We start from the raw sequence: 16,576 nt of genomic DNA, 5'->3' as shown, positions 1-16,576 counted from the left end.
AATGAATAGCATTCTCACATAGGTGTTCCTTTTGTCCAGGTGGGAAAGGGCAGTGTGGAGTGCAATAGAGATTGCATCATCTGTGGATCTGTTTGGGCGGTATGCAAATTGGAGTGGGTCTAGGGTTTCTGGGATAATGGTGTTGATATGAGTCATTACCAGCCTTTCAAAGCACTTCATGGCTACGGACGTGAGTGCTACAAGTCTGTAGTCATTTAGGCAGGTTGCCTTTGTGTTCTTGGGCACAGGGACTATGGTGGTCTGCTTGAAACATGTTGGTATTACAGACTCAATCAGGGACATGTTGAAAATGTCAGTGAAGACACCTGCCAGTTGGTCAGCTGCAGTGAAAACATGTTTTTCTTCTCATATCTGAAACGGTGGTGTTAACATGTGAACTCTAAATGTAATACACATGAAAATATGGTTTCACATGTGACATTTAAGCTCATCATGTGAAACCAGCTATCTCAGGTGGGGATTTTTGTAAAGGAAGTGTGGTACAGTGCATTCGGAAAGTATTCAGACCCCTTCACTTTTTTGACATTTTCTTACGTTACAGCTTTATTCTAAAATGGATGAAAAAATAATTTCTTCACCCTCTACGCACAATACCCCATAATGGCAGAACAAAGACAGGCTTTTCGATTTTTTTGCAAATGTATTAAAAATGTAAAACAGGAATACCTTATTTACATAAGTATTCAGACTCGAAATAGAGCTCAGGTGCATCCTGTTTCCATTGGTCATTCTTGAGATGTTTCTACAACTTGATTGGAGTCCATCTGTGGTTAACCTCTCTAGGGTATGTGGGACGAAATCGTCCCACCTACTCAACAGCCAGTGGAATCCCGTGGCGCGATTTTCAAATACCTTAGAAATGCTATTACTTCAATTTCTCAAACATATGACTATTTTACACCATTTTAAAGACAAGACTCTCGTTAATCTAACCACACTGTCCGATTTCAAAAAGGCTTTACAACGAAAACAAAACATTAGATTATGTCAGCAGAGTACCCAGCCAGAAATAATCAGACACCCATTTTTCAAGCTAGCATATAATGTCACATAAACACAAACCACAGCTAAATGCAGCACTAACCTTTGATGATCTTCATCAGATGACACTCCTAGGACATTATGTTATACAATACATGCATGTTTTGTTCAATCAAGTTCATCTTTATATCAAAAACCAGCTTTTTACATTAGCATGTGACGTTCAGAACTAGCATACCCAGTGCAAACTTCCGGTGAATTTACTAAATTACTCACGATAAACGTTCACAAAAAACACAACAATTATTTTAAGAATTATAGATACAGAACTCCTTTATGCAATCGCTATGTCCGATTTTAAAATAGCTTTTCGGCAAAAGCACATTTTGCAATATTCTGAGTAGATAGCTCGCCATCACGGGCTAGCTATTTTGACACCCACCAAGTTTGGCCCTCACCAAACTCCGATTTACTATAAGAAAAATTGGATTACCTTTGCTGTTCTTCGTCAGAATGCACTCCCAGGACTTCTACTTCAATAACAAATGTTGGTTTGGTTCAAAATAATCCATAGTTATGTTCAAATATCCTCTGTTTTGTTCGTGCGTTCAAGACACTATCCGAAGGGTGACGAAGGGTTACGCGCCCGACGCGTTTCGTGACAAAAAAAATCTAAATATTCCATTACCGTACTTCGAAGCATGTCAACCGCTGTTTAAAATCAATTTTTATGCGATTTTTCTCGTAAAAAAGCGATAATATTCCGACCGGGAAACCCTGTTTTCGTTCAAAGACGAAAAAATAAAAACATGGTGTCGGCTCGTGCACGCACCTCCAGTCTCATTGTTCTCTGATCGACCACTATCCAAATGCGCTACTGTTTTTCAGCCTGGGACACCAGAGTCATCATTCACCGTTCTGCCGCCTTCTGAGAGCCTATGGGAGCCGTAGGAAGTGTCACGTTACAGCAGAGATCCTCATTTTTCAATAAAGAGAGTGTAGAAGGCCAAGAAATGGTCAGAGAGGGCACTTCCTGTAAGGAATCTTCTCAGGTTTTTTGCCTGCCATATGAGTTCTGTTATACTCACAGACACCATTCAAACAGTTTTAGAAACTTTAGGGTGTTTTCTATCCAAATCAAACAATTATATGCATATTCTAGTTTCTGGGCAGTAGTAATAACCAGATTAAATCGGGTACGTTTTTTATCCGGCCGTGCAAATACTGCCCCCTACCCTAGAGAGGTTAATCCAATTGATTGGACATGATTTGGAAAGGCACACACCTATAGCCATGAGGTTGAAGGAATTGTCCGCAGAGCTCAGAGACAGGATTGTGTCGAGGCACAGATCTGGGGAAGGGTACCAAAAAATGTCTGCAGCATTGAAGGTCCCCAAGAAAACAGTGGCCTCCATCATTCTTAAATGGAAGAACTTTGGAACCACCAAGACTCTTCCTAGAGTTGGCCGCCCAGCCAAACTGAGCAATCGGGGATGAAGGGCCTTTGTTAGGGAGGTGACCAAGAACCCGATGGTCACTTTAACTTAGCTCCAGAGCTCCAGAGTTCATCTGTGGAGATGGGAGAACCTTCCAAAAGGACACCCATCTCTGCAGCACTCCACCAATCAGGGCTTTATGGTAGAGTGGCCAGACGGAAGCTACTGCTCAGTAAAAGGAACATGACAGCCCGCTTGGAGTTTGCGGGATGGATGCACAGTCCTACCTACTGGTGTGGTGTGTGTGTCCTCAATGCTCTCTAGTGTGAGAGCGGGCAAAGATACCAAAATAGCCCCTTTTTCAGCGATTGGGACACGTACAGAGGCTAATCCCAAACAACACACAAAGCGTTGTTGTGATTTCTGCAGAAGGTTAGGGCATATGGTTAAGCGCGGTTGGAACCTAGGCCGAGGAAATCATCCTGCACATTTTAGGCAGGTTGCTGGCCCATAGAGTAGGACCAACTATTCAGTTAGGTTTTGTAACTCTTGTCACGACCGTCTCGATTCTACTTTCAGCAAGGGTAGATTTTGAGCTTTCTCCTAAACTGTAGGATATTGATTATTTGTCTATCTTCCTTTGCTACTCAATAGTTTCCATATCCATTTATAATGGCTATATAGGTTACTTTTGTGAATGTGTTTCTAAACAAAATGTAATGGCTCCTGTTACTCAAATAATATTTGTTACCCTATGCATAGTGCATATGGCTAAGTCCATCTGAATGTATAGATGTGTGTGTGTTAAGCATGTGTGTGTTAATAACCTCTTTGGGTTAGGGGGCAGTATTTTCACATCCGGATGAAAAGCTTGCCCAAAGTAAACTGCCTGTTACTCAGGCCCAGAAACTAGGATATGCATATAATTGGTAGATTTGGATAGAAAACACTCTAAAGTTTCTACAACTGTTAAAATAATGTCTGTGAGTATAACAGAACTGATATGGCAGGTGAAACCACGAGGACAAACCATCCCCAAAAAAATATATATATATTATTTTCAATGGCTAGTACTATAATTATAAGCCCAAGTCCTCCCAATTTGCAGTTCCTAGGGCTTCCACTAGATGTCAACAGTCATTGTTAAGCTTCTGCTACTCTTTGTTCATTATCCATGCATAGTCACTTTTCCTCTACCTACATGTACATATTACCTCAATTATCTCAACTAACCGGTGCTCCCGCACATTGACTGTACCGGTACCCCCTGTATATAGCCTTGCTACATTTATTTTTATTGTTTTTACTTCAGTTTGTTTTAGAACATACTTTCTTCACACTTTTTTCTTAAAACTGGATTGTTGGTTAAGGGCTTGTAAGTAAGCATTTCACTTTAAGGTCTACACCTGTTGTATTCAGCGCACGTGACAAATACGATTTGATTTGATTAGAAGGCCGTGGGCTGGAATCAAACCCCTGCCAACACGGTAGGCCTATATGTGTGCATTGAAAATAGCAGCCCTAACCACTAGATCACCCCAGTCTACGATTGAACACATTTTTGACCATTCATTCCTAACCTTAGGATACACTTGACACATGTCGCCTAGTGGAGACCAATATCTATCTTGTGTTATTAAGCCATATAAAACGACAGTTGTCGATGTGTATGGCTGCATTTCAGATACATTTTGTGCATTTGAATGTTGCAGTAATAGGACCTAGGCCTAGCGTTTGAGGGAGAGGGAATATTATTTTGATAGCAGGCCTGATCCCAATGACTCGCCTGCCCCCACATGGAGAGAAAGAGAACTGCTCATTTTCAAGGAATCACAAGGCTCATTTGAATTTCCTGATGGAGCAGGAACATTTCTCACCAATCAAGGTAAGATCCAACATCTGTACACTTGCCTGTGAGATCAAATTGGGGGCAAACAAAGAAACAGAAGAGAGGGAGTGAGCACTCACACACTCCCTGTGTATTTTGGTGTCAGGGAAGAGGGGAGCTGCAGTCTCTCCAGCAAGCAAACAGACTGCACCAAGATGTCCCCATGGAGCTCTTCACAGCTCTGGGACATATTCAGAACAGAAGCTACACAAAAGGAGTGTCTCTGTTTGCATTATGGCAGGCAGGTGGAGAGGAGAGCTCTGTTCCCCGGTGGTGCTTCAGATGTTCTTACAAAGTCAAAGCAGCAGCTGTTAATGGCAATCAGAGACTCAGATCGAACTGATTGTCCTCCTACTCTGCTGGTAATTAGCAAGAAGTAGCTGGAGGGGCCCCCTGTCCCTGGCACCCCTGCAACCCCCACTGGCCTTTGAGGTGGTGATGAGCCTGGCTCATCCTCATTGCACAACGTCCATCCACTCACATCAGTAGGGGAAACAATTGCACAATTAGTGCCTCCTGATTAGCTGTTAGGTCCTCATTAAAGGAAATCAGCCAAGGTGAAGGTAGAGGTGAGGAACATTCAGGCTAAGGTGAAAATGTGATGAAATAATCTGCCACTAGTTTTTGCTCAAAGAAAGTTGAAGGTACTGTAAGCTTCAGTAACTTCGGTGAAGTTATATTATTTTCATGAGCAGACATGCTGATCGACTCTGAATTAAGCTGTCTGCTACACTGACCTCCAACAGTATATATAGCCTCTGGTACTGAAAACCCCACTGCTATCCCTGCACGGTAATCACCAGAGCACTCAGAAGAGAAGACTTCCATGCATATGAAATAAAGCTTGAGCCGTACATTTTTACATTTCTCATTCCTCCTCTCCACCCTTTCGACAAACTTTCTTCCTTTTCTTCCACCTAGTACATCTTTCACTATGTCGTTATGTTTAGTCAATGTCACAAACTATTATACAGTTCTGAATTAAACGTTTCTCTAAATGCATTACTGTGAACTTAATGTTTCAATGTGACCATTAATAGAGGTATTGTCACGTGTGCTCCCTCTACGGCCTCTAGGTCACCAGGCTGCTCGTTATGGCGCACACCTGTTACCATCGTTACGCACACCTGCGCGTCATCAGACTCACCTGGACTCCATCATTACCCTGATTACCTTCCCTATATATGTCACTCCCTTCGGTTCCTTCCCCAGGTGTCCTTGTTTCTGTTTCATGTCTGTGTGCTGTTAGTGTTTCTTGTTTTGTATTATGTGCCGTTTATTTTATTAAAACACTCACTCCCGGAACTTGCTTCCTGACTCTCAGCGCAAATCGTTACAGGTATCAAGGAAACAAAATCCAAAAGGTCAAGTTGGCATCACAAAATAGCTCCAAATAGGTATAATGAAAGCTGATAGTAGTAACAGTGGCCAGAACGAGAACACCTTTGCTATGCTGCAAGGCGAGTACTGTTAGATTCTAAATATCAGAGTAAGAAATTGAAAGCTCCAACCAAGTTTATTCACCCATTGGGTCGATACAGCTGCATAAGAGAAAAACGTATTTCCACCAGTGGTTATATATATATATATATATATATATATATATATATATATATATATATATATATATACCCCAATTTGGGTAAAGTCTCATCCTCTCTAAACATTACATCTTCTTTATTGCTAGGCATGAAGTTAAGTGATACGGGCAATAAACTGTTCCTTCTCCCTTCATGTGACCTGACCTCTACCCCCCTTCCTCACTGATCCACAGCTCTCCATCCATCCAGTGCCTGCCAACATGTGATCGTCTTCCCTGCACTCAGTACATTCCAAGCTTAATTGCATCTACCATATACATTCCTCCTACAGATAACCATTAACTTCTGGTGTAGACCCTATACTACGGCACCCCTCATGTCTCTAGTATAACTAACGATTAACAATATTTAAAGTTTATAAATCCGAACCCATCAGTACTCATAGATATTACTGTAGCCTACTGGGAGTGTGCAAGCCAGGCAAACGTGTTCTTTATTGCTTTCCCCTCCCTCAAGCTCGTCTCATCAAAATGGATTTCACGTCACTTTGATTCATCTGGGGATCTCTGTAAAGGAGACTGTTCGAGACAGTTTAGTCCAGAATCGGCACATTTCACCATAGTGAGGATTAACGTGTGGAAAAACAGAAGGGAAGGAAGAGTGGGATTCCTACCCTCACAGTCATCCTAACACAATTAACACAATCAATTAGACTAAATGAACAAGGCCCCAGGCAGCAAGCCTGCGCACTGAGCAAACTGCCTGGACGCCCACTTGCTGCTCTGGAATAGTTATAATAAATGGTAGCTTAATTCCTCTCCTGGAAAGAAAGATAGAAAGAAATGCAGAGAGAGAGGTCTTCAAAACCAATGAGGTGCTCCTCTTATCCTGGATCTCTATTACGCTGGGTTTTGACCAGAAGCGGCGCCTCCACTTGACATCGATTCTCTCCAAAAGATTGTCTGCTTCGTGGGCGTGCTAGTGAACCTATTCAAGTAAGTAAATTCATTTAGAAAAAGTAAAAAACTATGTATTATTAAGGCAGAGCACTATGTGTAGTCTAATGACCTTCAAACCCTTGTAATCGTTTTTTCTTATTTTGCACCTACTCCAACATTTCTATTAATATTATTATTATGTTACTGAATGTATCGAGAGTATGTTCAGATTTCGTTATTGACAAATGCTTTGAAAATTACAGTAAATGTAAAATGCACATAAAATCAACAGTGTAACGTTTGGATTCAGTCTTGTGTCAGGTGAACTGTTGTGTCAGGTGAATCATTGTTTTAAATATTTTTTGATGATCCTTGGTATGAACTTTTTTGTGTCCTCACCTTTGGGGGGTGAGGACACAAAGAAGGTCATACCAAGGATAATTTTGCTATTTGAATTTTAAGACCCCTTAAAGTATCCCAAAAAATATATAAAATAATTATTTGATTAAACATTGTTTTGGTCCTGACACATTTTTGTGATGTCTCATGGTCTGACAAACACCGCTCTAGCTCTGTAACCTTTCACCGCAGATGCAGAAGTGCGACATCAGCGGATACGGTGGATTGAGATGTATCTAATGGGAAAAAAACGATATCTCTAGCTGAAACGGACAGATTTTTATGGGGATGATGTATTATGCTAATTAGATGTCTGCGGGTTGTAGTCATTTAGCAGATGCGCTTATCCAGAGCGACTTACAGTTTGTGCATTGTTCTTAATATTGCTAGGTGGGACAACCATATGTCACAGGCATAGGGGGGTCGAGGTGAGGAGGATGATTATTTAAGATACTGTTTGAAGAGTTAGGTTTTCAGATGTTTTCGGAAGATGCCAGGACAGAGAAGAGCTTGGACTAGGTTGAGCGGAATCTGCCCTCCTGTAAGGATGGGATGTAGTATTTGAGCATAGCCTGAAGGTAGGGAGGGGCAATTCCTCTTGCTGTTCCGTAGGTAAGCACTATGGTCTTGTGGTGGATGCGAGCTTCGACTGGAAGCCAGTGGATTGTGCAGAGGAACAGGGTTTGATGGCACAAGCGGGGAGCCCAGCCAACAGTGAGGTGCAGTAGTCCAGACGGGAGAGGACAAGGGCCTGGATTAGGACCTGCGCCACTTCCTGTGTGAGGTAGGGTCGTACTCTACTGATGTTTTAGAGCAGCAGGAGCGAGTCACTGCTTTGATGTTTGCAGAGAACGACAGTGTGTTGTACAGGGTCACGCAAAGGTTCTTTGCTCTCTGGGAAGGCGACACTGTGAAGTTGTCAACGGTGATGGAGAGGTCAACCCCGGAGGAAGAGCATTTCCGTTCGAGGTTGAGCTTGAGATGTTGGGGCGACATCCAAGTTGAGATATCTGCCAGGCACGCAGAGATGCGAGTGTCAGAACGGGGGAAGGAGAAAAGTAGTGTCATCCGCATAGCAATGATTGGAGAGACCCTGTGAGGATATGACGGAGCCGAGTGACTTGGTGTATAGAGAGAAGAGGACAGGGCCTAGAACCAAGCCTGGGGGAACACCAGTAGTGAGAGTACATGTTGCAGACACAGATCTACTCCACGTCACCTGGTACTGTAGGAGTGGCCTGCCAGGTAGGATGCAATCCTGAGTGGGTGGAGAAGAGGATCTGATGGTTCACGGTATCTAAGGCAGTGATAGATCTAGGAGGATGATAACAGAGCAGAGAGAGTCAGCTTTGGCAGTGCGGAGAGCTTCAGTGACACAGAGAAGAGCAGTCTCGGTTGAGTGACCCGTCTTGAAGCCTGACTGGTTAGGGTCAAGAAGATCGTACTGAGTGAGATAACGAGAAAGTTGATCAGAGCCAGCACGCTCAAGTGTTTAGGAAAGAAAAGAAAGAAGGGATACAGGTCTATAGTTTTTGACATCAGATGAGTCGAGTGTTGGTTTCTTGAGGAGGGGAGCGACTTGGGCCATTTTGAAGTCTGAGGGGACACATTCAGTGATCAGTGATGAGATGATGATGAGGGAAGTGAGGAATGTCAGAAGGTCTCTAGAGAAGGTCTGGAGAAGGGAGGAGGGGAGGGGGGTCGAGCTGGCCAGGTTGTCGGGCGGCCAGACCTCACTAGTCGCAGGATGTCATCTGGAGGGAGAGGGGAGAAAGAGGTCAAGGCGTAGAGTAGTCCTGTGTGAGTGAGACCAGCGGACTCAATAGGATGAGTGAATGAGTAGCGGATGTCATGAACCTGGCTAACAAAGTCGTCCACAGAGAAGGAGGGAAAGGGTGGAAGATTAAGTAGGGAGGAAAAGGTGGAAAAGAGTTTCCTTTTATTTTATGTTGCTTTTCTTCCACTCAAGTCAGCAAGAAGACAATTGGCTCTTGATGACGTCGGCAGTCTAGATTGAAGATAATAATTTGATTATTAGTTTGAATCAAATGTGTTGAGGCTCTAAACATGTTCTAAGTCTCCAGCCACCTAAGTCATAGAGCGTTCTCTCTGCTACTGCACGGCAAGCGGTAGCGATGAAACAAGTCAAGAACCAACAGGACCCTGAACAGCTTCTACCCCCAAGCCATAAGACTGCTAAATAGTTTGCTAAATAGTCTGGGTAGCTATTTGTTAACTATCTGCAATGACCCTTTTTACACAAACTCTTTTGACTCATCACATGCGCTGATGTTACTGTTTATTGTCTACCCTGTTGCCTAATCACTTTATCCCTACCTATATGTACATATCTACCTCAACTACCTTTAAAGATGTCAAAGTGTTTTCAGTAATTGTTTTCAGTATCTTAATGTTGTTTTTGTTTTTTGATAGTTTCAGTGCATGCATTCAACAATTTGGACAAAGGACTTCCACAGGGGCCGCCATCTCCAAAGTGCACTCAAAAAGGCAAGAGTTCTTTTTTCTTTTTTCTTTAAATGTTGTCATTCTCTTTTAAACTTCCATTGGTTCAAATGTCATTGCTCAGTAGCCACTTGGCTCATGTAAATTCTGTAGTTGCCCCTTTAAACATCCTAAGGTGTTCACATTTCCCTCATGTAAATGTTGGAGCTACTGTACATAAAAATACTAAATAAACAACTTATTTGGGAAATACTCAGAATTTGCTCTTTTTTTTCATTAGAATTCTGAGGATTTCAGGTATAGTATTGCACCACTTAGCATAATGTTTAATTGTGAGATAGATAAGAGTATGTATTGGATTTATCTTTTATTTGTTAAGACATTGAATACATGTTTCGTTTAGTTTTCTCTGTGTGAAGCAAGTTCATTTGAAGTTATGTTATTTGTTTTCTGTAGATAAGACATTTCAATGTTGTTAATTTTCAAAGTAACCAAAAACCTGATCTAATTGGCATATTCATAATGAGTTTGCAGCAAATTTACCAAAAACAGTAGAATGCTCGCCACAAGTTTCCCAGTATTGTTTGCCAGAAGTTCACAAGTCGCTGCAAATTTGCCACAACAGTTTGCCACAAAACTAAATTGCATGTGAAAATATGTGGCTTTGCCACAACTCTTTGCCAGAAGCCTGTTTTTCTGGTCCAGCTCCAGACCATTTTTAGTTCACCTGAAATTATGCTTTAGTAATAATTGTCCAACATTTACAAATGAGTTAGCTTATTTGTACATTTTATTTTGAAATGATATGTTGATTCATTGAAGTGGAGTGTTTAAACATCTTCTAATCGTTAACTTAAAACTATTATTCAAGATTGACTAATGTCAATGTTCATTAATCACATGTCACAATTCTGCAATAAAATGGGTGAAGAGGATCTGTCTCTAATTTGTGTTTCTGTCTTGCTTTCTCAAATGAACATGACCTTTTTGTCCAGTTGTGTGCTCTCCAATCTGTTTTATTTGATTGTCACTGTCTCAGGATATCAGCCATGTGAACCCATTTTGCAGCCAATCATAATGGCATGCATCACCAATGCAGCCATAGGCCTACAGTATGATGGCATTAATGGCCGTATGGTATGAGCATGTGTAATGCACCCCTTGTCATTGTACATCTGAAGCAGAGAATAGCTAAACTCACACATTGTTCGCATATAGTTGAGCTAGCTAGATGTTCTCAATTTAATATGATACCAGTAGATGATGTATATGAAGCTAACCATAAACCAGATTTTCTACATGATTTTTCTGACATATGAAATTGTTTAATGTAAATCCAACCCTTGTATTCTAGGTACATTACCGTACATGAAAATAAGGAGCAGACAATTTGTAGGCTAATAAAAAAATGTACAAAAGGAAAATAATGGGGTGTGGGGAGCGTTGTAATTCTACCTCGTTTATTTGCTGAGCATGATTTTACAATACAGAGACACGATCAGAAGGTCAATAGCATGGTGGGTGAAGAGAGATTTGCAAAAAAAAGGTTTGCAAGTCAAAGCCACAATTTCCTTTATCCAAAGTACCCATTCATGTGCATTTTACAAGTAGACCTATATATATATATATATATCTTATAGTATAGGTAGTGAGCTATAATCATCATGACACAGGTATAATGAAAGTGCCTTAAGCTATACTATATGAGAATCATTATGTTTAGATACCATTATCCAATTGGTAGCATATTACACGGCAAATTCATGCATTTACAATCTTAGAATGTGTGTTACTGGTGGTTTCCATCCTTCAGTGGGCAAAAATCGCAATTTAATTTAGTCAACACATTCACAAATGATTTGATCACAGTTTTTAGGTTTAGGTTGATTGAGGGTCAAGCAAACAGTGTTGTGCAAATCTCTCTACACCCACCAACACCAACAATCTCTGCAATCCTCCTCCATGCCATTGCCATTAATACAGAATTGGAAAATCAGACACGGCCCTAATTTGCATAAAGTAGAGCAGAGCTCAACTTTCTCTACCGCTCCGCTAGCAGTTTCTCGCCACTCACATTCCCACAATTCCTCTGCATGCTCTCGTTAAAAATGAATGGGGGCGGAACTTCTCCTGCCGTCTGGTCAAAATGCACTGGAGTAGAAACACCAAAATACAGGCCATTTCAGATCAAATTTGTCCCCTTTACCAGGCTCACCCTCAGAGGGGTAACACTTATGAGAAATGAATGGCTGTCATGCTGGTAGTGAGGAGCATAAGGAGGAGAAGCTCTATCCATGTGGTAAATCCATTTTGCCTGCTCTCCGATGTATAGCTTCCGTCATATCAAATAGCCCACATTAGCCTGCCTCCTCATGCAGGACTCACTGGGGGAGAAGAGGGGAGCGCAGATAGAGAGCGAGAGAGAGACAGATAGGGAGAGAAAGACAGAGAGAGAGACAGAGAGATTTAGAGACAGAGAGAGAGACAGAGAGAGAGAGACGGAGAGAGAGAGAGAGACAGAGACAGAGAGAGAGACAGAAAGAGGGAGAGAGATTGAGAGAAAGACAGAGACAGAGAGAGATGGGGGTTGGCAGGGAGTCATTCCCATCGCAGTCTTACAGAGCTTCTCCATACTCTGTACCAGAGGATTCTAACATAATCTCTCTATAAAGAGATGACGACTTCAAAACATCACGGAGCTAGTCAACCCTCGTTCTGCCATCAGTGGAGGCACATCACTGATGCATGCCATTACATGATTCTCGTAACAGTGAAATTAATCTTGTATGGACAGAAATGGAAGGAGATGAGGTATGATATATGTACAGTATGTAATCAGTAGTGACTAAAGAACACAACTTACAAGCTGTATGTTTTTTTCTTCTTCAACTAATTTCAAAAATGTTCTATAACACCTACTGAACTCCTGTAAACCAAACTAATCTGCTGACTGTAGCTCTACCTCACTCTCTCTGTCTCTCTCTCATTGGGGGCCTGACTCCCAACCGAAAGGTCGCTGGTTCTTATACCTGAGCTGACAAATCTGTCAATGTGACCTTAAGAAGGGCACTTAACCCTACTTTGCTCCAGGGGTGTTGTACTACTATGGCTGACCCTGTAAAATAACACATTTCACTGCACCTATCTGGTGTATGTGACAATAAAAACATCATTTTTTCACTACTGAGAAACTGAGAGGCAAAGGAGGAGGGCTACAGTATGGCTCAGCCACGGACCCTCCAGGGCCCCAGATACAACAGGACAGAGGGGGAGAGCTACAGTACGGCTCAGCCACGGACCATCCAGGGCCCCAGATACAACAGGACAGAGGGGGAGAGCTACAGTATGGCTCAGCCACGGATCCTCCAGGGCCCCAGGTACAACAGGACAGAGGGGGAGAGCTACAGTATGGCTCTGCCACGGACCCTCCAGGGCCCCAGATACAACAGGACAGAGGGGGAGAGCTACAGTATGGCTCTGCCACGGACCCTCCAGGGCCCCAGATACAACAGGACAGAGGGGGAATAAAGATGCCATGGCTTTAGAAGAACTTTGTGCAATTATCCATTATGTGCAAGGCTCAGCTTGGCTCCTGAGTGGCGCTGCATCTCAGTGCAAGAAGTGCCACTACAGTCCCCGGTTCAAATCCAGGCTGTATCACATCTGGCCGTGATTGAGAGTCCCATAGGGCGGTGCACAATTGGCCCAGCGTTTTCCGGGGTAGGCTGTCATTGTAAATAAGAATCTGTTCTTAACTGACTTGCCTTAGTTAAATTAAGATAACATGTAAAAAATACATTTCAAAAAGGTGATGTCTCTCTTTTAATATTTCATTTCAGACTCTCTGGGTGTTCTGAGATACGGTTGATCCTTTAGTCTGATCGGCAGAGCTGTCTTTCTTTGTCCTTTCGCTCCCTCTCTTGCTCGCTCGCTCGCACACACACACGCACATGCACCTACCTAAGTTACATACACATGCACACACCTACAAATACACACACACACAGACGCGTTGTTCATGTCTTAGTGTTACTTTTGCAAATGAGGCTGTGAGGAGTAAATGATGGAAGGTATAAAGTCCAATAGCTGTTTCCCATTATGGTTCCAAAGTTCTGGTAACTTTCCCCAAATGTATTGGTGTTCCAGAAATCAGTTTCAAACATACCCAGGAAAGAACATCAAGGATCTTTTTTTTTTATTCATCAAAGGAATTCCTCAAGTATGCATACAAATGTTTCCTTCTACTCATCAAGCCATCCATTTGGTTTGAGTGTCATCCAAAAAGTTTTGAGAAAGAAAAATTTGAAAAAAATCTCAAATTAAAGCACCGTTGCTATATTCGTTAGGGGTAATTGTGTACTGTTTAATGTTTAAATACTGATTATTCATGTTATTCACAGTTCACATATGAGGAGAGGCATGTTTTCACTGGAAAATGGATATGCGCTTTGCTTGACTGTGAATAACATTAAATCAGAAGGTCAAGCAGTCCGCAATCAGTGTATTAGTGGAGTCCGAGGTGGGACGGACGGGTGAGGCTTACCGTGCCAATGACTTTGGGGAAGGGCGGCTCCATGTTCTCATTGACATGCATGCGGGGGGCGAACAGGGCTCTCTTCGATCTGTAGGGCTGGATCTGACCAAGGCCAAGGATCTCCTACACAAACAAACACAAAGAGAGAGGGGTGGCATTCAAAACACATCACATTGAATAGGAAGGATGTACAGTGATGCACACTGAGCATGAGTCCATTCATACACACAATACAATTAAGTCACTGTACAGTTCATTGTGCAGCTCTTGTATTTCTTGCTCACATTGAAGAGTGTGTCACAACACTCATAATGTAATGGCTGTACAGTATTGTAAGCTCTAACACACATACGCACACGCACACACACACGCACACACACTGTAGGCATATGGCTTCCTATCCTCCTCTCATCTCCACCATGATGGCCACTGATTGGTGGAAGAAAGGACATACAGGTAACTGCCAAAATAAAGGAAATACTTGAGTAAATGAGGGATACAAAGTATATTGAAAGCAGGTGTTTCCACACAGTTATGGTTGGTAGAATTTATGCCAAAGTGAATAGAAGCTGTTCTGATGGTTTGTGGTGGCCCAATGCTCTATTAAGACACAATGTTGGTGTTTCCTTTATTTTGGCAGTTACATGTACATTGATACTGTAATTCTAACACCTGTCAGCAGCTGTCAGATAGGGTTGTTCTGGAGAGGCGGTGAAGAGAGGAGGCTATCTAAGACTGACACAGCAACCAGTACAGTCTTTAGAAACATACATTAATTTGAATGGAATTACAATCTAACAACAAAATTAGACTGTTATAACCTTGAACAGTAAGTCATTAGGTTTGATGTAATTGCATTGTTATGCTTCCTGCAATGATCTAATTGACTCGATCTTTTCAGACTTGGGGGAGTAGAAAAAGAGAGGAAGATTGAAAGAGAGAGATACAGAGATATGAAAAGAAAGACTGAAGAAGAGAAAGATGAAAGATAACAATGCTCTCACAAAGAAAACCTATTTATTCACTTTTTTAACCTATTGTTGATTCAGCCAGAGTCTATTTGAAATGTTCATTTCCATCTTCAAAACACTACAGAATCTAGAGGAACAAGAAAAAGTGTCATGCTTTGTGACTCTAGTTCTGTCACAGTATGGAAAGACATACAGTTCCAGACTGTCAAAATGTTTATATGTGTGTATGCGTGTGTGTGTGGCTCACACTCAATAGCCAATGTGCATTTGCAACTGTATGTAAATGTAATAAGTGGTATGGATAAGTAGCTTTCCTCTCTTGTACCTCTCTCTTCTTCTTTCCTCTCCTCGTCTCTTTTTCCCCCTCTCCTTTTGTAAGTTCTAATGCAATTAGGGCCCGTCTAGCAGGTAACGTTTTAGTGAAAATGATATTTGGCATTCACGCTATCGACTCAGGACTCAAATTGAACACATTTGCATAGCTGCAATGACCCGAGTGAGAGCACCAGGCTCTGGCTGTCCATTCAGCGGGACACATGGCAACATAATGCTGCCTCACTGCCCGCCAACACATACACAGACAAAACGCCTGCATGAGCAATGTGAGAGCCTAAGACTTCAAAGGAAACTCGTGCTTTTGTGCACTCATACATATACAATATAATAGCTAGAGACAGCAAACACACAGAACAGATGGTGGAGAAGCATAGTTGGATCACTCAACTCTAAAGTGGACCAGTGGCAGGCGAGGAGCTGATATGGCCCTTAACATGCAGCATATATGACTGTGTACGACATTGGAGGAGTCTTAAACATGGCAAGTGAATCATTGTAAAAATTGACTGATGCTTTGATTATATTGCAAAATTACAGATAATCACTGGAAAAAATGTAGCATTTCTATTACCACAGTGTAATCGTCACATGTATGAATAGGGCCAGGATAGCAGAGGAGAGTGTCACTGTGCTGTCCTGGCTGGGTGAGCAGTAGCCGCAGTACCAACATGACGTGTCAGGGATGAGAGAACATCCAGCAGTCACCAGCTCTCTCTATGTTTTGCATACACTCTGTCTTTTTGACTTTCTCTCTCTTATTCTCCCTCTCCCTCTGTCCCTTCCCTCTCACCCTTCCCCCCTCTCTGTATCTATCTCTGCCTCCCTCCTCTGTGACAGCCCTGTGCCCACTCGGTACAGGTCCTCCTGATCCCCGCCCTGGCATGAGGAATCCAATCAATCAAATGTATTTATAAAGCCCTTCTTACATCAGCTGATGTCACAAAGTGCTGTACAGAAACCCAGCCTAAAACCCCAAACAGCAAGCAATACAGGTGTAGAAGCACGGTGGCTAGGAAAAACTCCCTAGAAAGGCAGGAACCTAGGAAGAAACCTAGAGAGGAACCAGGC

The 16,576-nt window shown here is 42.3% G+C and overlaps 1 protein-coding gene across 3 annotated transcripts in view; it reads right to left on the bottom strand.

The window, feature by feature from the left end:
• The window catches only part of cdh13 (cadherin 13, H-cadherin (heart)), a 493,352-nt gene that overhangs the window by 292,728 nt on the left and 184,048 nt on the right, over positions 1-16,576 (bottom strand). For all 3 annotated transcript variants that reach the window (XM_029757800.1, XM_029757798.1, XM_029757799.1), the window contains exon 4: positions 14,211-14,324. In XM_029757800.1, the coding sequence (XP_029613660.1) occupies positions 14,211-14,324 (114 nt within the window). The remainder of the gene's footprint in view (positions 1-14,210; positions 14,325-16,576) is intronic.

The sequence above is a fragment of the Salmo trutta genome, chromosome 7, assembly GCF_901001165.1.
Source record: "Salmo trutta chromosome 7, fSalTru1.1, whole genome shotgun sequence".
NCBI lineage: Eukaryota > Metazoa > Chordata > Actinopteri > Salmoniformes > Salmonidae > Salmo > Salmo trutta.
Note: the sequence above shows the minus strand (reverse complement) of the source record. Positions and strands in the feature narration are given on the sequence as shown.